Here is a 23,012-nt window from a genome sequence, read left to right on the forward strand (position 1 = left end):
AAAATTCAACCACATTAAGAAATGAGAAGTGAGATCATGGGATTGATCTCTGATGAAATGTTTTATTTGAAGTGACGTACGCACAAAGAAAAAGGCTCCACACGCACCACGAGTGTCTATCAACATTTACCTTGTACGTCCTTCACGAGGATGCACATGTTAATGGTGTGTATGCAGCGCTGAGGGACGTGTGAAGGAAAACGATGACAGACACTCATGCATCCTTCACAAGGGATTTTCATTATGTGTTGAGAGAGACTGGGCAAGAAAGACGATAGAATAAGAGCTTCATCTCCATCTGCTCAGCAATGTGAACAAAGGAGAGCAGAACAAAACACACTCACACACTGATACCACGTTACCCAGCATGCCACTGTACGAGTTTCTGTATTTTTCTGAAAATTATCTTTGGACACAAATCTGATCGTTATCTGTATGTTGGCCGTGTCTGCTCGGTGAAGTGTTTTCTCAGATAGCGTAATGTTTATTCTAGGTCCAATATCTCCGCACTCAGCGTTGGATTACAATTATTGTCGTGAGCTAAATATGGGTCAGAATATCAAGCCAAAAGAGAAACTCTGAAAATAAATAGGAGTAACCAGAACCAGTTTCTGCGTAAGATTCATCCTCAGGAAAACAGGATTCGTCGAGTCGAGTTGTTGTTGCCTAAACTTGAGGAACATTGAAGTTATTGTTGGGTATAAATTAATTTCTAATAATAATTATACAGATATGTGAAGATGTTGACACTTCATTTTGAGGAGATCATGAATCATGAAGCCGCAACTACCAGTACAAGCTGCTAATGGAGCGAGAGGAAAAGTGGGGACCATGAATATCTGCGCCAAATTTAGATTCAAGCGGTGCAGCAGATGTTTCACCTGATAATAGTGCCAGAGGAAAAGTCAGGCGATGGAGGACATGTGAATCAGTAAGATTCATCCTCTGGGGACCATGAATATCATCACAGCAAATGTATTGATCATCCAGTAGTTGTCAAGATATTTTCCCTCTGAATGACAAACATGAACTTTATGGTGGAGCTAGAGGGAAAATCAGGCATCACCCAATTCAGTAGAATTCTTCATGTGGGGAACAAGAACATTTGTACTTGTTATGCCTGTGAATTAAATCGTTGCCGAGACATTTTTGATCAAATTACTCGACCGATTGATAAACAGGATGTTAGCATCCCGAGAGACGTTCAGCTGCTAGTGTGGATGAAATAACAGAAACACTGTGACTCTTTGAAATCGTTCTGCTTTTTCTCTCGTCTTACGAGGCTGGAAGACTAACACCTGTTATCCACTCCAGCAAATATGCAAACAATGACCTCAAGTTCCAAATAACTGCATATTTTACAATGAATTTATGATCTGTGTGAAAGCGTTTGTATATACGCGTTACATAACTGTTTAGAATCCAGGCAGGGAGTTAATTTTGGAAAGCAAAATCAAAAAAATGTGACTGGTTTCTGAAACTTGATCCATAATTCTTCGCATTCTGAACATTCCCTCCGAATGTGCAATGAGTGACAGAGCCCCCGACTCTCTTTGATTTCAAACTCAGGTTAAGTAAAGTAGAGGAAGAGCAGAAGAAAAGCTGCAGATGCTCGTCATCCTCCCGCTCTGTCAGAAAAGCATTTTTTTGAACATCTCAGAGATGTAATGCCTTTCAGTGTTTATTGTGCTGCAGGCGGGGGGTTGGGTTGCGTGGGGCTGAGAGCAGGATTACAGGCGGACAGAGTGCTGAGAGATACCTGCACAGATTCCCATAATCTGCTCTCTGAGAAGTGTGTCATCCCGGCTCACGCAGATGTGATGACAAATCAAATTCAACCACAGAGGAGAATCACTGGAGTTTGCCAGACGCCGGTCCAGACTTTTTCTCGCTCATCTTTCCTTCCCCACTCCTCAAGTTAACCTCCCCGACAGGTTTCCTGTGGGTCTCTGTCTCACCATCTGACTCCCGGTGACCTTTTCCAGGCAAATCCTAAGTTTGACTCATCCAGCCGGGGTAATTAATCCCCTCTGGTTGGGCTGCAGCAAGGTTTCGTAAGATGCTTTGGCACCGCTGGGAGCGTACGCTGGAAAACAAGGTGTGTGGAGGTAGAGCAGGGCGTTGGTCAGACGTCAGAAGCCGAGGCCAGTCGGCCCCTCCCAGATGTTCCATGTACAGAGTCCTATTGTTCGGCTCCTGAGCTCGAGAATTCCTGTCGAGTCGAGGAGATTCCTTGCTGTGTAATGTGCTATTATGTTAGAGTTTGCTCTATTCAATAGACTAATGACTATGCCAAAAGTTAATGTCTCCGGGGAGTTCCACTGCTCAAACGGTAAATGCCATTGTTTTGGGTCCCGGGCCCGTCTGCATCATGTTAACCTCTTCAGTGTGGAGGTACGGTGAGGCATCGATGCCTCGGCACAGCTGAAAGTTTCATGAAGCCACGGCTGACTCTGGCATTTTATGATTTCAAGATAAGGGTCGCAGTGCCAAGTCAGAGAAGCAAACATGCGGCAGGCGTTCTGATAAAGTGAATCAGATAAGAGTCTGGAGTCGCTGTTGGAAAGAGCTGCAGTGATGGTTCTCAGAATGAATGTGGTAGAAATATTCATCAAGTACTGTAGTGAAAGCTGCTGTCACTTTACTGAAGCATTTACATGTTATCTCACTTTTATTCTGGAGATATTCTGCTTTTTTACTCAACTACATTTCTGGACATTTTCAGATTCAGATTTTACATTCAAAGTATACGATGCATTTGATCAATTAAAGTCCCAAACAGTATTTAAACATGTTCTGATCAGCTCAGTTTCAATTAACTGTGACATACGAATGCTGTTTACTGCTGCTTATTACAACCTTTAATACTTGAACAGACATCCAGGATAGTGTCCTCTCTGTTAAATATTAAAGAAAGGACAAAAAGAAATCCTGCTTCAAACCTTTTATCTGGATCCACTCCAAAACTTTACACCTGGTTAAAAGCAATGTAACAATAAAAACAGTAAAATAAAGGGTTAAAACAAACAAAAGTCAATAGAAATATATATAAATATTTCATTCAATTCAATTCACTCAAAAAACATCATATTTCCTTGTTATGTAGTTTTGCACTTACCACTTTAACTTATGTAAAGAATCTGAATACATGTTCCTCCTCCACACATTGATCTTAAACATTATGTTATAGTTCTGAGAAAGACATGTACGTAAAAGGAAAAATACTTTTTAATGGGAAAGACTCACTGTTGGTGTTCAGTTATACTTGTTATGTAACATCTTTATTTACAAATCACACGCTGTGTGGAGCATTATGACATTTTCTTTTCAACATTTCCCTTTAAAATCCCAAGAAAAAGTCATCGGACAAACACTCTCCCCATTGTCTTCAGCCTGTATCTGCAGTCCTGAGCGTCTCCTGCGGCAGACGGGTCCCTAAATTGTTTTGCAAACAAAACGAGGGTCCGTCTGTGAAATATGACATCAGTTTTATTGTGGTCGGACTCTGCACGCAGGAGGACGCAGCAGCATTTCTCACAATGAGCCCCGGGCACAGATTTGTTTGCTAAATGGGCAGGAGAGATAAGACTTTAAAACCAATTTGCATTGGCTTGTTCTGCACAGCCAGTTCAAGCAGCTCAGTGATGAGTGATGTGGGAGCGAGTGTTCCGTGCACCAGTGTTTGAACTGAACACACACAACTTGTATGTGATTTAAATGCTAAAAGTGAGTCACCAAAGGGATGCATTAACAAATCTGGGTGTATGCTTTTGCAGTCCATGTGAAATCCATTTTTAAAACCGATGTGCAGGTCTCTCCGTTCGTGCTATGTTGTGATTTTCATGATACGAGGTTTGAAAGCAGAGGTATTAGCCTGATGAGTGATTTACTGAAATGAAATGCGGTTGATTTATTAGCCAAGATGAAATTATGTAAACCACGAATGTGCCGGGAGGTTTGTGTTCATGTGTGGATAGAAACAGATGCAACAGCTCTGAGGGTACAGCAGCGGTTGGGTGCTGCAGTCTCTATCTGCAGTTAATTGTTGGAGGTGAGCGGAGAGGCCGGGTCAGGTAGATAACAGAATAACATACGTGTGACTCATGATTTCATGGATTTTGCTGAGTCACTTGAACATCCCGGGCTGGAAGGATAATTGTGAAGTGTTTGGAAACAAAGCAGATCATTACAGGGCTGAAAAACAAACGACGTGCTCGCTGGATACGTCTTTGAAATCCAAGGCGCTGAGGGAAAACTTTAAATCTCCCCTCAGCTGATGTAGAAATTGCAGTGTACACACTGGCCCTGGCACAGAGATGAAAGTGCAGCGTTAGCAGGGTTTTACTGCTCTCTGCCTCGGTGTCTTACACATCAACACTTTGCGGTTGTCACATCTGAGTCTGTCTCTTTCTTTATCCACGTCTTTGTCTCACTTTGTTGTTCTTTCACTTTTACTTCTTGCCTTTTTTTTTTTCCACCAATACTTCAAACCCTCACACTGCTTTTGTCACACCTCGTTGTATAAAGCTCTTTTTTTAGTGTTTAGTGTTCTTTTAGTTTTTTTGCCGAGAGAGCTCAAAGCACTGAAATTGAGAAAACAACATGCAAATAAAGAAACACGCTGCAAATTGCAAACAGAAAATGTTTCCAGGGGACAAAAGTAATGAACCTGGCTGTAGTTCAACGCTTTGACGAGCAGCAGACTTCAAATACATCACATAATAAGGTGGAAGTGCAGGGGTTCAGCATTTTCGACTGTCAGGAAGAAGAATCCAGAATAAGTGCTGCAATGAATAGAGAACAAACCTCCACCGAGGTCCAACATTCACCTTCACCAAAAGCTGATGGCTTCTTCTCTGTTTCATCTCCCCACAAAATGTAATGGGAATAGTCAAATTAGTTTTTTTTATAATCTTGCTAAAAACTAAAAACACAACCATAATGATAAAGAATGGATGGATAATAATAATAATAATAATAAAGGAGTTGAGCAGTTGCTTTAAAATACTGTGTAAAATATTTTATTAACATTCAGCCACAATATGGCAACTTGAACAAAACATTTCATAGAAATAAACCAAACGTGATGGATCAGTGTCCATCAAACGACAACACGTATAAAGAATAAATAAATAAAACATGGCACTTACATAGTTTCATTATTTTACATCATAAATTACGACAAAGACGTTTGTGATAACATCAGTGAGAGAAACAGCCGGCAGCTACTGTGCCTACGGTGACGTGTGTCCTCGACCTGATACGCAAAACGCAGTAAATAAATTCAGTCAGTGAGAAAATGTGTAAAGAACGAACACGTCTGAATGTTTGTCATGTTGAAATAAGCAGAACCGCCTGGTCAGTACACTGCAGGGAGGTTTATTCTCCGTGACAGAGGGATTTGTGTTCAATCCCTCCAGTGAAGTCAAGTCTTTGAAATGATGTTTGACTGAGCGTCCGTGTGAAGACCCACGAGCGTCCTGGATTCCACAGACTCTGTCCAGCTCGTGTCCTTTCACCTGAACTCCCTGTGTTGCCTCTGACCTCGTTCATCTGTCTGATGAAGCCGAGTGTGTAAAACGCTCTCTGCTGTGCCGCAGACGCCCCCTGACCCCGCAGCTGTGAGGTCGACATGGAGATAGTTCACCAGCTCTCCAGTGCCCTCCCGAGGGGCCCCTGCTTGCAGATGGCTGAAGAGAAGGGCCCGTGGTTGCGAAACCCATTTCCCCCTCCGAGTTACAAGGTGTGGAGATGATGCGTCTTCTTTAGGAGGCCGTGCTCTCGCCCTCCCATGCCCTCGCTCTGTGGCGCCGTCTCACTCTCCACTCCTCCAGCAGCAGGCGGGTTTTTAAGGCGACCCTGAGCGCTGCGGGCGACACCTGTTTCTTGTTGCTCTTTTTCCACCTGCGGACAAAGACAGAAAACGATCATTGACACCTGAACCATCCGTCTGATCTTGTGTTAAAAACCTGCTGTCACTCTGTCACCCCCACGCCCCTCGATAAGCCATGTGTCATGCAGACCTCTGTGAGTGGCTGGAGCAGATTGGTGTTCATGTTTCCAATTAATATGTGTCAGAAAGTGCAGACTTTTGGCGCCGCAGACTTTCAGAGGTTGGAGTTTGAAACATGATGGTACACGAGAGCAGCTGTGGTAGAGACCAGCTCCATTACCCCACATAACTCACAGATGAGTGAGGGAAGGTTACGCTGCTGATCGTATATGTTTTGTGGATTTCACTGAGGTGCTCTGTCATTGCAATTTATAGAGAATTCATTTGCTTGAGATTTAATCTCAAAATGTACGCCTCTGAAACACGTGTCGGCTTTTTTTTTTACGCTCAGAGAGATGATGAGCGGGGTGGGGTCACAGGCTGGAGCTGAAAACACATCTGTGTTGCTGGAGCTTGTAATGATCATGTCCATTTATTTTGCAAATAAACTTTGAGGCTTACGCCTCCTCCTCCTGAGAAGTTGTCTTACCTCTTAATCGTGCTCTTGTCAGCTTCCAGCTGGTGTTCGGAGAGGATCAAGGTGTCCTGCGACTTCTGAGACCTGAACACACAGAATCACAGTGAGATCAGATGTCAGAAACATGACGCAGGAGGACAGAGTCTCAAACACTGAACACGAGACGAGTGTCTCTGTTGTTGTGAGGAGTAAAGTTTTATTACCTGAGATGCTGGTTGTCCGGGCGACAGAAGCTGCTGCACGTGCTGTCGTTCTCACGCACGCACCGGCAGCGAGGCGCGCTTTTGGTTGCCATGGAGTCCGGCAGCGCGCGCCTCGTCCTCGGAGCGTTGCCCAGTCCGTAAGAGACCACGCGCCTGCAGAGAAAAGTTCCGGTCAATCAGAGGAAATCCACGCGCAAAGAAAACCTTCATAAATAAACAATAATCAAAAAAGAGCGTATGAATGAAGGCGATGCGTTTCCTTCTTTTACTCTTGGAACTTTTAAATCTATCAAAGTGATAACGAGGCAAACTTCTTTTTTCATCGTTTACTTTTACTCTGAGAAACATTTCATCTTTCTCTTTCGCATCTTTTTCCACTTTAAACCATGTTTCATCGTAGAAAAGATTCGGTTCTGTATTCCCTCATGTGCGCAATGACTTACTCAGGTGTGTTGACCCAGATGATGTCCAGGTGGCAGAAGTACACGCACTCCTTGTCCATGAAAGTGGCGCAGGAGCAGCGCTTGTTGCGCACATGTCTCACCCGGGAGTCGCTGCTGGAGTCGCTGGGTGTCTCCCCGACAGGAGCCGAGAGGACTGTAAAGAAATCAATCGATCATCAATCACTGTTGTCGAAACACTGCAGAACTATTAGCTGTGGGTCTAATGGGTGTTGAAGGTGCAAAACTGAAGTGCAGCTCTCAAATTACGCACAGAGACGAAGGATTCTCGTTTAAAATGCGCAATGGTTTGGTGACAAGTAATTAATTCGTTGCTTAAAGAGTTTAAACCTGAATCGAGTCACTTCTTTTTTGTGCTCAGAATAAATTATTGAAATGGTTTTTGTATTGCTGTTGGAAAATAATGCGCCAAACGTACCTGTGCACAGACTCGAGGAGAACATCACTGATAACACGGAAATCAAAATGTATGTATCCATCTTCACGACAGTTGCTGATGATGATAAAAAATAATCCTGCAGAGTTGGAAAAATTATCATCCGGGCACCGTCCTCAGAGCAGCAGTGTCTCGTCAGTGTGGCCCCACATGTGGAGCAAACCTTTGACTTTATACCAAGCGCTCCCCTCCTCCTCCTCGTCCTCCTCCTCCTCCTCCTCCTCCTCCTACAATAACACTCCTGTCTTCTGGCTCGGACCCAGACTCCGCCGTTTGTTTGGCCGCTGATAAGCAGCCACGTCGAGGACTTTGAGATGCCTGTGTGGTTGGAGGTTGGAGGATGAGGCTGATTAAATGCGTCCTGTGCCACATTCTCGCCGGACTGTCTGCAGGGTGTGCTGTTTCACTCAGTCAACAACAGGTGGCAGCAAAGTCCAAAGATTCCTCACTCTGCAGTTGTCAGGTATGAAAAATTTCAGCAAACATGGAAAAATATAAATATTAAGAGTTGTTGCTGTTTCACTCGAAACATTAAAGTAGACATGAGTCAAAGTTTAAAAAGTAAAACAATAGCTGTGCCGATGCTCGAGCTTGTAATGAAAGGCAAAAATAAATGTAAGAAAAGAGACAATAACCGTAAAGTATTATATACAACAAAAATCACACTGGATACTGAATAAAAATAAGAGTTTATTTACTTGTCACCAACTATAACTCATTAGAGTGTCATCATCTAAAATATGTCTTCATCAGTTAATTAATCCAAACATCTGTTTACGTTCACCTATAGACAATTTACTTAATTCAACGTCTGCATACGGTTTATAAATGTTAAATACTTAAAGTAAAGCATCACCCAGTTTTTCTTTTTTTGATTAAAAAAAAAAATGAAATTGTCATTAGACCATAACATCCCAACTTAGTTTCTGCCTTTAATTTAGTCTTTTTAAAATATTAGTATCATAATTTGACAGACATTTATTTTCATTTTCTTTAACATTGTCAGACCAGACGTTTGTTTTACATTTTTGTCATTTTCCCAGAGAATAGTTTTTGGATCTTGATGAAAGAAATCGCACAAATTTAGGGAACTGGTATCTATGAGCGTGTACAACTTGGTGAGTCTTGGTTGAATCTAAGGGGACTTGGTGATAGTTCTAGTAGCTTGTGTTTTTCTTATGAGGACTTCTCCTCAGCTCTTATCTGTTGTGTCACTTGTTGTATGTTTGGGATATAAGAGAAGCAGCTTTCAATCCTCTTTATGAGAACAAAGTTGACTGTGACATCAAACACATAGAACTGATAAAGAAATACATTTCAAATCTTTATGACTGAAAGTTAGACCAGTTTTTTATACAACTCTGCTGAAGACAAAGCTGTTCACAGGCTGAAGAGGATTTTGCCCTTTGCAATGATCCTGACAGAAGAACAGAGTTTAAATGAGAAACCAAAGTTTAAAGCACCTCAGTTGTTGTCATGTTGCAGAGTTAAAACTTAGAGCGGAGCACTGATCGTTACATAACCAAACATCTTAATCTGTTGTCCTCTTTTAAACAAACCTTTCATCAGATAACTGAAACAAACGTTTGTGTATAAAACCTGATCGTTCTTTGTCTGACATCGTCCCCCTGGTGAATAGACGGTCCTGGCGCTCCACAGCTGCTGTCTCTTATTCATTGATGGACGATTACTGGAGGTAGTTTCCCTCCACCATCAATTGTAATAAACTGTGGAAACAGAGCGCCGCTTCATTTCCCTAAATCACATACTCGGAGACAGTGTGCCGCAGTAGGCCCCTGTGGAAAATTGACCTTGTGTGTGTGTGTGTGTGCGTGTGCAAAGTGGAAAAGTCTTACGGGGAAGCATCCTGACGTGCTGAAGCTCTGAGGCCGCTAATCAGAGGCCGGTTTACAGAGTTTCCACTGGTCAGGGAAACAGATTGTGCCACAGTGAGGAGGAGGTTTTAATTCAGGACAGGGTAGAAAACAAGTGGAGGAGCACTGGACTCTTTAGCTTTAGCGTTGTGTTTAGAATCTGTGAGTGGCTGGTGCCTGGAGGTCGTGTAAGATCAGAGATTTGCTGCTGCATTTTTGTTTGTCTTCTATGCACTTACAAGGGTTGGCCTCTAGGTGTCTCTGTTTGCTTTGCTACAGACTCCCCTTCTGGAGGAGGAGGAGGAGGAGGAAGAGATGGATGAGTCACCTTCTGAACGGGGTGGTCCTCTGAGAGCTCTTTACTCACTCTTTGTGGTGGGTGCAAAAAAACAAATCAAATCCTTTTTTAATCAAGTGCCACTCGTTTGGTAGCAAATGGGGATTTTATTTTCTAATGAAGTGTTGTCGTTGTGACGACGAGAGAGCGTCGCAAGGTCGTCTCCCGAGGATTGAATAGAAATGATTTATGCGGTGAAGTGCTAAGTGAACCCTGAATGAGCAAACAACATTATTTTCTCATCTTGTAAAAGAAACCTATGATATCACAACTCTTCCTTCTGATGAGGTCCATACAACATGGAAGCACAAATGTTAAGTTATGTAAAGGAGGTGAATTCCTACCAGTTGAGACAATGGCTCCATCCACAGCTGACATCTCCAACTAACACAGTTTACAATTTATTTAAAAGTTATGTTTCTGTTTCCATTCCAATATTTTTTTTATTATATTCTTTGCAAGAGAGGCTGTTTTATTTTTTGGCATTTTGCTAATTTCCTAGAGATCTCGATGACAAAAATCTGGCACATTTAAGGAGACGGATTTCTGTGTAAAATTAGGGAAGGTATAAACAGATTTTCATGAAACTTGGAGGATGGATGTGTTCTGAGTCAGAGAAGAACCCATTACATTCTGATGCAGATCCCAGAGGACTGATAATTATGTGTGGGATTTGTTGCAGATCCAAATAAAAATCCAGATCTAGTGAATTTCAATGTGGTTTCGTAAGGGGCTTGGACAGAGGTAAGGTTTCATAACAAATTGAGCTGGAAACCCGTAACTACCACGGATGAATTGCAGAGATCATGTGGATTCACTAGAGAATCAACAGTTTATATGAATCGTCAATAGTTTTAGAACGACTTCCAAACAAACATGATTGACTCGGTGCAGTTTAAGGCGATGTGCGAGCTCCACTCTAGATATGAACAACCTTAAAAACCGTTGTGATGTTTCTAATGTGAAACTTTCAAAATACAGTGACACCACTTTATTGTTTGTAAACAAATTTTTACTGATACAGTTAAGAATATTGATACAGAAATGTAAAGCTACTATAATGCACATACCTATGGACTTATGAATCATAATGGGCACTAGATGGATTATAATAAATAGTTGAACACAACATCTGTACACAGAAACATTGCCCCATAATCCATAGAAATGTACATATACCAGTACAACATTTATAATTCCATATATTTACGAGTGACATCCTCCAAAATAAAATTGATATTCTCCATCGTTATGCCTTTTTTCACTTCTATATTTTTGAAATAAACACAAGCAACTACTGAATTTATGATGAATTATGTACAGGTTCCTAAACAAGAAACTCCATAAAGGCACAATTGTCTATACAACATGTACAAAAAAAAGAAAATGTGTGGAGCTGACAAAAAAAAAACAGTAAAAATAAAACGATTGGTCATCATAATAATTATCATGTGATTGCACATACAATATGAATGTCAGCATCTGTGCTTTGAAAGGTGATTTGTCAAGAAACAAACCCCTGAAAAGTGTTTTCAGTCTTACAAAGTGACGAGAATTACAAAAAGAGAACAAGAAGAGCGTTTCCACTTGGGTTTTTTTCAGGTGGCAATGACAAGTCTGTCTTCGTCATCACTGGACACCTCATTATAGTCATCAATTACCTTCTGCCAGCTGGTCACTGGCGGTGGTCGTGGAGGTGCAGGATCACTAGCGCCCTCAACTGGTGACTCCTTAGCACTGTCTGCTCTGCTCTCAGGAGCAGGCGACAGAGGCTGCTGTGGAGATTTCTCCATTTCTTCCCTCTCGACAGTCTGTACCAGCTCCGCTCTGCTGATGCCTCCGGGGCTCGCCCTGCTGCCTGCGGTCAGTCCCGGGGAGCTGCTGACCTTCACGGGGGCGGGTGGTGAGGTGGTCATGCAGCTCCGCAAAGAACTAAGCCCGTGTTCATTTTGAGATGACTGTGCTCCCGGAGCTTCGGGGCTGCTTTGCCTCTCGGAGGAACCGGGGAGAGGACTGAGAGTAGAGAGCGGGCTGAGAGAAGGAATGATGGCTGGCAGGGCGATGTTAACTATCTGCAGACCTGGGACATGTGTCTGGGGGCCGGTGCTGCTTTGGGAGGTGGGGTTGGCAGCTAAAACCTGCAGCCCGAGGGTGGCGTTGAGCGTAAGCCCTTGCTGGGGCAGCAGCTGGGTGGTTGTCAGGCCTGCGCTGGTCAGCCCCATGAGGTTAAGTGTCTCCAGACCCACTGGTTGTATTGTTTGAGCCTGCAGGCCAGCGACCTGCCCAAGGGGGAAGCAGGGGACAACGCTGCTGATTGGCTCCTGGACCACGAGCGGTTGGGTCTGCAAGCCCTCCGGTTGGGGTGGAGTGTGGGGAGCTGGTAACGGACTTGTGTTCCTGTGAATGACGCTCATTGCTGGGAAGGTGAGCTGGACGGGGCCCGTCTGGAGCGGTACGAAGGCGGAGTAAGCTGCCAGGCCTGCGGGCACCAGCTGGATCCCCCCGATTGGGACCATGCTGTAAGAGGAGCGAGACGGCTGCTGGGAGTGCAGGGGCAGGTGACTGAACAGGTGGGTCTGGGTCTCTGTTCCTAGTGTTTGGCAAAGACCCTGCGGCGGAAAGAGGGCAGGGCCATGAGACGCGTAGGAGGACGTCTGAGTGCTCCGGTCCACTGGTATGCCCGGGTATGTGGTCACTGCAGCAGGAGGGGTAGCGGAGGTGTCCTTTAAAAGAGAAAAAGGGATAATTCAATCTTATTTCTAGACTCAACTGTGGCACAAAAGATGTAAAGAGATTAAAATACAATAGGGCTGACACTTAGTGTTCACACGCAGTCAGTCTTTTGTGCCTTATACGCTGCTGCTAACAGGTTAGCCCAACTTTGTTTTCACTGAAGAGTAAACAGGCTGCTTTGCACAAAGATTTTTTGGGTAATTTAAAGTCTGCGGTGTAGAACACAAAACACGTCCACTCGCCGCTTCTCAGATGCTTTGGAAACAACGTAACATTCCTGGCGCACTTTACCAATATGTCAAACTGATTATAAGCTGATTAAAATTCAAATACAAAGGTTCCCCCCTCCCCGCCTTCGGAATGAATGTTTTTCAATAAAAAGTGGCAGCCCTAAGATATTGGATCAATGCACTAATCAGAACCAATCAGACTATTCACCTTGTTGCAGAGCATTGACAGGAGCTTTGTGCAAGTGCCTCGCATGCAGGATTCAAAGGGAATGTGTAGGAAAGAAGGGAGGCAGGCAGAGAGGGGTGGAGGGACACACAATGAGAATACATGGCTCTCACCTGGCCTAGCATGGAGCCCTTTCCTGCCACTGGGGGACTAGGGGGCACGTCAAAGTCGGGGTAGTCGATGGACATCTGCCTGCATGGTGACACTGGGCTCATCATGTGCACTGACTCTGTGTCTGAGGTGTAGGACTCTGATGTAGTGGCAACAGGCGGAGGTGAGTAAGGGAGGGGCAGTGAGCTGCAGCAGGACCCAGAGATGGAGATCTGCTTGCTGAGGGACACAGGGCTCATCATGGGGACGGACTCTGAGTCTGATGTGTGGGATTCAGGGGCTGGAGGCAGGGACAGAGGGAGGGACACTGAGCTGATGGACATCTGGGCAAGGAGGGCGCTAGGAGGGACCTCAGCCTCCTTGGAAGGGATGTGCTGCGGGCTGGCGGAGACAGACGGGTTGGTGGACAGGCCAGACTCCGCCTGGCTGTCCTCCTCTTCCTCCTCGTCGTTCTCCTCATCGTCTGGGCCGTCGGAGTCATCGCCGTCTGAGTCTTGACGGTCAGCACTGCTCACCTGACTGCGATCTCCTGCAGATGAGAAAATAAGTCAGATGGAAGAGTGTGACCACTTTCATCTATTTTGGTTTCATTCAGTGAGGAAATCCAGCACTAAAAATCCAGCTGAGTGTTCTGTGCTGCTGCAGTAACAGCGTTTAACACCCTGGACCGACACACACCCCGGAGCTCCATCACAGACAGAGGAGGAAAAACAAATATGCTCTTAGAGACTGGGACTATAGAACGCTTTCAGGCAGCTTCTCTCTCTCGATTTTTTTTTTCTAAAATTAGACGCTGCAATTTCCTCTTTCTAAATGCTGTGAATGCTGCCCACATGTGCTTTGAGTTAACAGAGGAAGAAGCTGCATTTAGAATTTTTTAATTAGACCGTGGCAAAGCTATTGATCGACATAGCAACAGAGCACAAGCAGGAACAATCTTGTCTTTTGTAGTGTCATTAACAGGAAAACTATTTCAAGAAGGGGAACTCTTGTTGTTTGACACCAAAGCAGATGCAGTAAATAAGATGTATGTGTATTAAGTCACTATTATGAATAAAACCAATGATGAGCCATCCTTCTTTATTTACCTGAATCCTCTGCGTCCAGATCCTCAATGAGACCCTCAGGGACCCCCATCTCCATGCACTTCTTACTGTGGGCCTTGGATTTCATGTGCTTGGTCAGATTTCCTGCAGAAACAGAGGCAGTGAGGTCTTGCAGGTGGGTAGAGCTCGAACAATAGCACAGGAGGTTTTTATGTAAGAGAATGCGGTCGCTGGGCAAGCTGCATGTAAAGGGTGAGTAACTGATGAAGACATTTTTAAATGAACGTGGGCTGCTCTGACACCAAGTGCTGTTCTGCAGTGTCGCGTGGGAAGGCAAGTTCGATAAAGAACGGTGAATCATCCTGTCTTGGTTGAAGAGATGGTTAAACAACGTATTTAATTTCATAACTTCTAAAAGGACTAAGTGAACTGCAGCAGATCAAGTCCATGAAAATTATATAGTAAAAGCAAATTGTTTGGTTCGATTGGTGTTTGCAAATATGATTTTCTAGAAACTCTGGTACCATTTTCAGCATGGTGTAAAGTATGTGTGTGTTAATACATCTAGAAATTTAGAACCACATGAAATGCACAATATTAAAATAACAGGTAACTGTTTTGAAAAAAAATCTACTGATGGTATTATATTTATTCAAAATTAATTTTCTTCTGTTTCTGAAAGGCACCTTTATTAAATATGCCCTAAAGCACTGGAACAATTTGTCCGAAAGTCGTACTGGCTCTAAATATATTTTCATTTTCAAAAAAAACCTTAAGACACATTTTTTCCATCATTCTTCTCCTGATGTGTTTTCACGAAATGACTGTTTCAATTCTGTCTAATCCTGCTGTTTTCATTTTTGTTGTATTTATTTAATAATCTGTTTTTGTTTGCTTTTGTCCTAACCTGCATTTTATGTTCAATTTCAAATAAATGTTCTTGTTTTATTGTTATATGATAAATGTAAATGTAAAATAACATCCATCATATGACAAAATGAGTAGTGGCTTCGCATCTAAAGCTGTGAACACTGATCGTGTTCTGTGTTCTAACCTTTTGTCTTGAAGGAGAAGTTGCAGTGGACACAGTGGTACGGCCGGACATCAGAGTGGGTGCGGATGTGTTTGCGCAGCATGCTGGGCTTTTTACAGCGGATCCCACATTCCTCACAGATGTATTTACCACGTCCGCGCCCACGTACGTAAACATACTCTTCATTAGACTTGTATCTGTGGGGTTGCAATTGAGCCAAGAGGGACATTTAAGATAGAACAGAAATATATAAAACTGAGCAAATATAATAGAAAATGTAAACATTGCTTTGAAACATACCCGCCGTCAAATATTTTGACCCGTCTTGGCTCCGTTTTAGGCACCAAGTCTTTGTCTGAGTCGTTGCTGGTTTGATTTTCTGGTTGCACTTTACCTCTGGGTGACACGGACCTCTGGGTTATTGGCACCTGCAGCAAGAAGTACATGATGCATTCATTGATCTGATCTCAAAAAATCAAGCATAAGATGTTTATAAACATTGAGAAATGTGGCTCTTACCCTGGGCATGATGTCTTTCAGCTTGGCAGAGTAAGACAGGGAATCTGATTTTCCGCTGGTTCTTATGGCCGAGGTGTAGTGTATTTTCTTGGAGCTCTGCTTGGAGTCAAACAGCGACATGACCACCTTCGTGGGCAACCCGAGTGGGTTAGGGTTATTTGAGCTGACAGTCCAGGCTGCGTATGCTGATGTCTTCAGGTCAGTCTGCGGAACATGGAGAGGTTTCCTCTTCATTAAGAAACACCATGTGAATGTGGTGGCAGTCTTCAGGCTTGGGAAAGACAGGCGGTGACTGTCCTTCGTGTTGACCACAGACACAGATGTGGTCAGTTTCACCTGACTCCCATGGAAACTGGAAGGTTTAATAGGACATTTAGCAGGGGTCCACCTCTGATCCTCAGCTTTCTCTTGGAGCCTCAGTGTATCATTAGCTGGAGTGCAGATGACCTGGCTACCAGGCGTAGCATTCACGGCAGCGACTGCCTCATGAATAACTGTGCTTGTGTCTTTGTCCAGCCCGGTACTGTCAGGTGACATAGGTTTGACGTCATCAGTAGCCTCTGAGTCCTTCACCCCATCTGTTTTAATCTGGGGCAGGGGTGGAGCTTCAGTTTCAATGGGACTGTCCACTGGTTCCGTTGTGCAAACCTGCCTCACGAGTGTAAACTTCCGCTGCCGGGTTACCTCAGACATCTTGGAATTAAGATAATTCACAGATCTGCCATCAGTGAGACAGGCCACACCGTGCTCATCCTTAGCCCGTTTTTGGTGCTTTTCCATGTAGATGTCCAAGCTGTTGGCAGGCGACAGCATTCGTTTACTTGAAGCAGTAGGTTCCTGCTGAGGGCATAGAGTTACTGATGCTAATTTCTGTGTGCAATGTAGAGGCCCAAGAGAAGGAGCTCGTTCTCCGATGTGGTTGTGAGTGTTAATGGTTTCAGTTTGAATCCTTGTATCCTTCTTTGCCGTTGGTACAGCATGAGTATCGCTGTCTACACTGTGTGTGGATGAGAGGCTATTTTTACTGGACACAGAGGGAGCAGGGTGCATCTGCTCATGAGTGATCAGGATCTGTGGCAGTGGTATAGCACCAGCTTGGGTCTGATCAAACGGGTTTCTTTGCTGTTTACCCGACAAAACTACAGTTTGCGTCTTAATCTCAGAGATCTGTTGATTGGGTTGAGTAACATATACATTTTGGATTACATCTGTTGATTTTGAAATACTCAAAATCGGATTGGCAATTGGTATCGTTAAAACTGGCAAGGCTATCTGAGTGCTCTGTGTGCTGGAGAATGAAAATGTTTGGCTTGCTCTCAGAGCGGGACACTGCAGTTGGTATTTCGGCACAAAAGATTTCTTTTCTTCAGAATCAGCCGGTTTGTTTTGGAGATTCTCGTGACAAACTAAGATCTGGCTCAGCGGCGGTTGTACCTTTTGGCATACTTGAACCCTTGATGTTTGATGCCAAGGGTGTGGAAGGCCATGGACTTGAGGCTGTTGAGTTGGGCTTCCCAAATGAATGCTTTGCACTATTTGTTCATTATTTTGTAACGGTGGTTCACCACTATGAAGGATAAAAGGCTGAGCCATAGGGCGCCTATTGGCAATGTGAATCTGCTGGGATCTATTCTGTGTTAAAGAGCTAACATTTGTCATTAGAGGTTTATCTAGAGGTATAACTGCTTTGCGAACAGGTTGCTGAGTCTCTGGGCCTATCTTTAATGACATCTGGCGAACTAAAGGCCCCCGCCTCCTTTCAATAAGTGGAACCTGGGCAACGTGGGAGATATTTCCACCTCTTGGCTGGCCAACGGGTGACAGAGATCTGCTGGGAGATACATTGCCACAGTCAAAAGACTTGCTGCGATAGTCACATGAAATCTCCACAGAGGGTTGAGTACAAGTGATCTGTTCAGATGCAGCACGCCTCATCATTCCAGGAACACCGAGAGTATTGAAGGCTGTTGGCAAACCTTGAGGCTCAGGAATTTTGCCAACACACTCCCCTCTAGATGGACTCTCTGACCTAGATGTTTCATCTCTGTCAAAAGACGCTGAGATGCTGGAACAACGAGAGAGACTACTGTCCCTGCTGAGGCTTCGTGAGAGGCTGGACTCAAAACTGGATTCACCTGAGGACTGGTCCATTTGAGCAAGACGAATTCTTTTCTTTTTCGGCGGCAGTTTCTCTGCTGGTACCTTTGACAAACTCTCACTTCTCTGAGGCCAGTTGAATTGATCTGCAGGTTTATCTGCTGGTTCAGATATTTGTGTCTCATGTTCTCTGTCAGGCTCCTCTGTGACCAAAATCTCAGGAACTTGAATGTTATTTTGACGAACCAAACGCGACTGATGAACAGGAGTGGAATTTTCGCCAACTGGTGCTCCTGTGCAATCAGTGCATTGCTCCTTCATTTGTTTTCCATAGTCAGTACTCTTGGGTTTGGATATTTCTTCATGGTAGCCGTCAGCTGAGACATTTGCTATTGCATCTATTTTGAGTTTGTTCGGGGGATCTTTCTCCATAATATCAACAGGAGAGGCCCTGTCAATAGATTCTGTTTCAAACGAATTGGGTCTGCTGAGAGAGTTGGTGTGTCTGATGACTGACGTACCACTGCCTTGCCTTTGCAGATCTCCTTTAGTGGAAGTGCTGATCTGGGTCTCTCGTATTGGGGACAGTCTGGAATCTGAAGTATTTATACCTCTTGCTATGAGCTGAATCTGAGGTAGCTTTGGCTGATTGTTTTTGGGCTGTATGTCTATTACAGCATGCTGAGAAAAAGTCCGACTTGCCAGAGCTGCAGGTGGCTCAAAAGTTACAGAACAAGGTGGAATGGTGTCAGTTGGAGATTGATCATCCTCATCTCCGACACTTTTCATTTTCCTTCTTTTTCTAATAGATGTCTGTTGATCAAGTATTCCTGGAACACCAGGGATACTTGATCTGGGGACTAAAGGCTGCTGTATGTTAACGTGAAAAACATCTTGATCTGTTTCTTTAACAGCATGTGGCTTGTTTTTTGGGCCGTGAAGCTCAGAGCAATAGAACTTCTTGTGAGTTTCAAAATTCTCTAACTTTCGGTACCGGTTACGACAGGTTTCACACTCATACATTGTGCCTTTATTCTGTAGAGGCTTTCTGTTTCTGTCCTGGTTATGCTCAAAAGATCTGCTCCTTGGCATCACTTCAGTGGAACTGCTTGGACCGTGATAGCCCTCATCCATGGAGCGAACTGTAGGGAGGCCATGTCCTTCACTTGTGGAAAAGTCTTCCACAGCGGATTGTCTGACTAACGTACGAGAATGTATTGCTGGATTTGGGGTTGACGGGGCTGACGAAAAGACATCATCATTCAACGAACTAATTTTTTCATCAAATGATTGACAGATTCGCAAAGGGTGGGGGAGGGGAGCAACATTAAGAGGAAGAGCAGAGTGTCCAGGTGTCGTAGGCATAGAGTTACTCCTCGTAATTGGCAAACAATCCATTGGTGGGTATTGAGAAGGTACAGAGAGAAGAAATACTGGCTTAGATTTATCTGTGGGGGTGAATGGGGACTTGGGGATATCTGAACTGGAGCTCGACCTTCTTCCCATCGGTTTAAGATCAAACTGAAAAGAGTCTTTAAATATGTATGATTTGGGGGAGTCTATACTTCCTCTCCTTGAGAGAGACGTCCTCCTTGGCTTTACACTGTCCAGCTGTTTGTTGTCAACTACTGCCTCATTATCAGATATTAATTTTGAAATCCGTTCCTCCAGAGAAAGGGCTTTGGCTTCTAACGGTGGACGCATCTGTCCAACTGTGGCCCGTGGCTTTTGCTCAGCTGCTACATGCATTACTGTGGCAACCACAGGGGGGAGATTTGGAGGAGTATTCTTGGCAATGTCAATATCTACCGGTGGAGTTATCTTTACGAAAGGACTGGGTGGACTCATGGCCTGGTCAGCACTTTCAGAGCGTGAGAAATACCCAGAATCTGTACTTCCCAGACTGCGGGGGCTCAGTAGAAACTTAGCTTGTTGCTGTTGAGAAAAGTCTGTTGCTTGCTGCCTCTGAAGCTGAGCGTGTCCACCTAATAGTGGAGACTTGCACTGCTGGTCTTCATCTTCACTCACAGTATCTAGTGAAAGATTTGCACCGTCCACCTCTTTCAGAGATGACAGGACTGTGATGCTTGATCTCAGGTTGGCAGTCTGGAAGTCTCTTTGCCGTTGTGCAGCAGCTTGCTCAGGTGCAGCACCTGCAACTCTTGGACTGTCTGCCCTCAGAGGGGAGACATTAACTGGATATACAACAACTTTTGGAAGTGCAGCTGTCACTTTGGACTCATGAGCCCTCTGGCCATGTGCTTGTTTGACAGAGTCAAACACAGCTGGTGAATCGACTTCCCCTTGGCTTGCTTGGTTTGTACCTGCGTTCTGTAAACTGTTTTCAGACAAAGCTGCCACAAAGCCCTGCGATGAGTCAGGGTCCAAGTCTGCAGTGCTACTATCCTCATCACTGTCACCACTCTCCTCCACATCTGAATGTGTCCCAAGGGCTTTGTCAGATTCTTGAGATAATGATCCACCTCCAGATTCAGAGCGTGCAATTAGACCCAGTTTTATAGCATGAGCATGTGATTTCTTGTGCTTGTACAGGTTGCTCTTGGTTTTGAATGAGAAACCACAAGTAACACAGGGATATGGTCTTTCTCCTGTGTGGGACCTGATGTGTTTGAGCAGCACACTGGGTTTTGCACATGCCCTTTTGCAGTATTCACACACGTATTTTCCTGGCTTTTTAGGCTTTTGGTCCTTGGAAACTTGCTCAGCACCAAAGTTCATGACAGTGGCCATCTGAACATGGTTGCTGCCAGGTGTAACTGGGACCTGAATGGTGCTGGGAACACTTGCAGAGATGGATTGGCATGTGTGCACAACAGGTGGTTGGCTTTGTGGCAAAGCGTTGGAGCCTGAGGGTACAGGTGCATGAGTTATGGCGGGTGGTCCAGAATTGAAGCTCATGTGCACGGCAGGCTTTTCAGGATTCGAAGATACATGCATAAATTGTGGTGAAACCAGTGGGGACGACTGCATTGGTGTACCCTGTGTGGATGTCTGCACATTCCTCTGCAGTGGTGCTGCAATGCCAATAAAGTTCCCTTGTTTGTCAATATAATAAGTCTGCATATGAGAGGTTTGGGTCTGGAGACCAACATTGACAGCTGGCATTGCATTTAATTCACTGCTCGATTGAGCATGAAGGCTGGAAGCTGGTTTTCCAATGGCTGTGACTTGCAAGGCATATTTCCTCTCAGCCAGCGAACTGAAGTCAGGCTCCATGGCCTTAAGAAGAACATCAAGTGGAGCACTGCTGTGGTAAGGGTCTCCCTCAAAGCTGGGATCTTCGCTCTTGATGTCTTCGGGCTGAGACACCTTGGCAGTAATCAGAGAACCTTCCTCGACATCAGTGGTCTCTAGCGATGGTGGCCTCGGAGATGTTTCTTCCTGCTTCAGCCTTTCAGCATCAGTTGAAGATGACCCCTCACCAGGGGATGCTGCAACTGGTGAGCCATCATGTGGGTCTCTTACACCCCCGGGTGATGTCAAAGGATTGTGGGAAGGACTGTTTGAGGAGGAGGAGCAAGAAGGTGTAGTTTCCTTCGATGAATCTCCGTGAAGCACAGTTTCAGATGATTTCGACTGCAGGGGCTTCTTCACCGGAGATTTAGGAATTTTCTTGAGCTGATTCTCTGCAACAACCTTTTTCCTCTTCAGGCCTTTGATGCTATCTGCATTTCTGCGGCTGCTTTCAGATATCCCTGTGGAGAAAGACACTACTATGAGAAAAGCCGAATGACACCATCTTTTTACAAACACTCGACCATACGTGCAGAATGACCACATACATCCCCGATGAGAAAATAAATTATATTTCCTCTGCTGAACGATTGCATTTTCTCTTTGGAATATTACACTTGCGTCACTAAAATGAAAGTTTAGTTAAGAGGTCAGATAATCTTCTCATGTTTTATTTGATTTAACGATCAGCAGTTTCAGGCATTTGGTTTCAGTTTGGTGCATATTTCCAATTTTGTAAGACAGTGGATAAGAGAGTTATATAACTGTCATTTAAACACTAGTGTTTAAATATATTTTCGTTCCTAGTTTGCATCAACAGTTTAGAACATAATAGGATTTACTGTGTTTGCAAGACATGCATGGTCGAGACTTGTTTTAGCTGCAAGAAGCATCACCATCACTACCATCTGACATCAGACAGATCCATTTTATTAGAGGTGCATGGTGGTATGGGTTCAGTAATTTAATATGGCACCCAAAAATTAAAACACTTTCAAAAGAAAAAAATTGTCTCCACCCCTGATTTAGACACTTTGTCCTCCAGTTTATTTTATTTCCTGTGTGACTATCGGCGCCACCCACGCTTCATTAACTAAACAAGTGAATGATTTATTTCTTCTCAGATATGTTGACCCCTGGAGGCTTGGCTGATCAGAGGATGTATGAAACAAACGTGTCTCACAGTTATGAGAACTGAATGTTCATGTCTTCAAAACTGCATTCCAGTTATAATACAGTTCTGCTTTCAAACAGGCGCACCCATACCATGGTGTTCCATAATGACTCAGGCCAGTGGTTTTAAAGGACAGGTTGCATAATGCTGGCTGTGCCCTGTCACAGTTTCCTGGCTTGTGAAGGTATTTCCCAAGATGAGGTCAGGGTTCCTTCACAACTCTGACCTCATCTCGTCTTTACATAGGTTAATCCTTTCACCTCGTTGACATGCAACCAGTGATCCTTCAGAGCTGCACACAACCAATGCAACGTGTTCTCTAAACAAACCCTCAGATTTTCTAAAATAACCCGCTGCTCTAATGAGACGTTGAAAGACATGGGAAAATGATTTGTTCTTCCAACCCACCGCTCGGACAAATCTGCAAAAAACATTCCATGACTTCACAAGTCTTCCATCATGAAAACTGCTTTATAAACAAACAAAATTTTTCAATCTCTTTCTTTATTGTTAGAAAATTCTGCTTCGGCTATTTTCTAGATAAAATAAGATAATTTTCACACATTTTAAATTCCATACTTTCCATCTGTATTTCTTTATATATTACATAACATATGAATATGTGATTTAAGAACTAAAGATCATTCCTCTGTGATCTCGTGAAACTCCTCCTAACAGAATGAACTTCTTTTTAAAAGGTGGTTGTCACGGGGATTAACCTTGACTAACAAGCCGGGACACGAAGGCCTTTAAAAGTACTTTGAGATATTTTTAATTGTACTGTGTTTCCATGTAATGTCTCCACCC

The 23,012-nt window shown here is 44.0% G+C and overlaps 2 protein-coding genes across 8 annotated transcripts in view; both read right to left on the reverse strand.

The window, feature by feature from the left end:
• Window positions 1–5,005: 5,005 nt before the first annotated feature.
• edn1 (endothelin 1) lies at window positions 5,006–7,756 on the reverse strand. Its single transcript, XM_020104534.2, has 5 exons — window positions 7,553–7,756; window positions 7,117–7,270; window positions 6,674–6,826; window positions 6,483–6,554; window positions 5,006–5,904 (listed from the first exon to the last, which is right to left on the reverse strand). Exons 1-5 carry the CDS (start codon window positions 7,671–7,673, stop codon window positions 5,766–5,768), a joined length of 639 nt encoding a protein of 212 aa, XP_019960093.1. The 5' UTR covers window positions 7,674–7,756; the 3' UTR covers window positions 5,006–5,765.
• Window positions 7,757–10,771: 3,015 nt separating this feature from the next.
• hivep1 (HIVEP zinc finger 1) overlaps window positions 10,772–23,012 on the reverse strand; it is a 47,607-nt gene continuing 35,366 nt past the window's right edge. For 6 of the 7 annotated variants that reach the window (XM_069515981.1, XM_069515982.1, XM_069515980.1 and 3 more), the window contains 6 exons: window positions 15,680–21,492; window positions 15,461–15,588; window positions 15,182–15,357; window positions 14,170–14,271; window positions 13,084–13,610; window positions 10,772–12,504 (listed from right to left, as the gene is read on the reverse strand). In XM_069515981.1, coding sequence (XP_069372082.1) covers window positions 11,380–12,504; window positions 13,084–13,610; window positions 14,170–14,271; window positions 15,182–15,357; window positions 15,461–15,588; window positions 15,680–21,492 — 7,871 coding nt within the window. In that variant the 3' untranslated portion in view covers window positions 10,772–11,379. Of the gene's footprint in view, window positions 12,505–12,952; window positions 13,611–14,169; window positions 14,272–15,181; window positions 15,358–15,460; window positions 15,589–15,679; window positions 21,493–23,012 lie in introns of all 7 variants that reach the window. The other variant, XM_069515985.1, reaches the window with a different exon arrangement.

The sequence above is a fragment of the Paralichthys olivaceus genome, chromosome 20, assembly GCF_024713975.1.
Source record: "Paralichthys olivaceus isolate ysfri-2021 chromosome 20, ASM2471397v2, whole genome shotgun sequence".
Lineage (NCBI taxonomy): Eukaryota > Metazoa > Chordata > Actinopteri > Pleuronectiformes > Paralichthyidae > Paralichthys > Paralichthys olivaceus.

Excerpts from the sequence above, each read along its gene's own strand:
- edn1 (XM_020104534.2), bottom strand. The coding sequence starts at position 7,673 with ATGATAATTTTTCCAACTCTGCAGGATTATTTTTTATCATCATCAGCA. Across the intron at positions 6,827-7,116 it reads ATCTGGGTCAACACACCTGA|GCGCGTGGTCTCTTACGGAC; the intron begins GTAAGTCATTGC and ends TTTTCTCTGCAG. Across the intron at positions 6,555-6,673 it reads CCGGACAACCAGCATCTCAG|GTCTCAGAAGTCGCAGGACA; the intron begins GTAATAAAACTT and ends CTGTGTGTTCAG.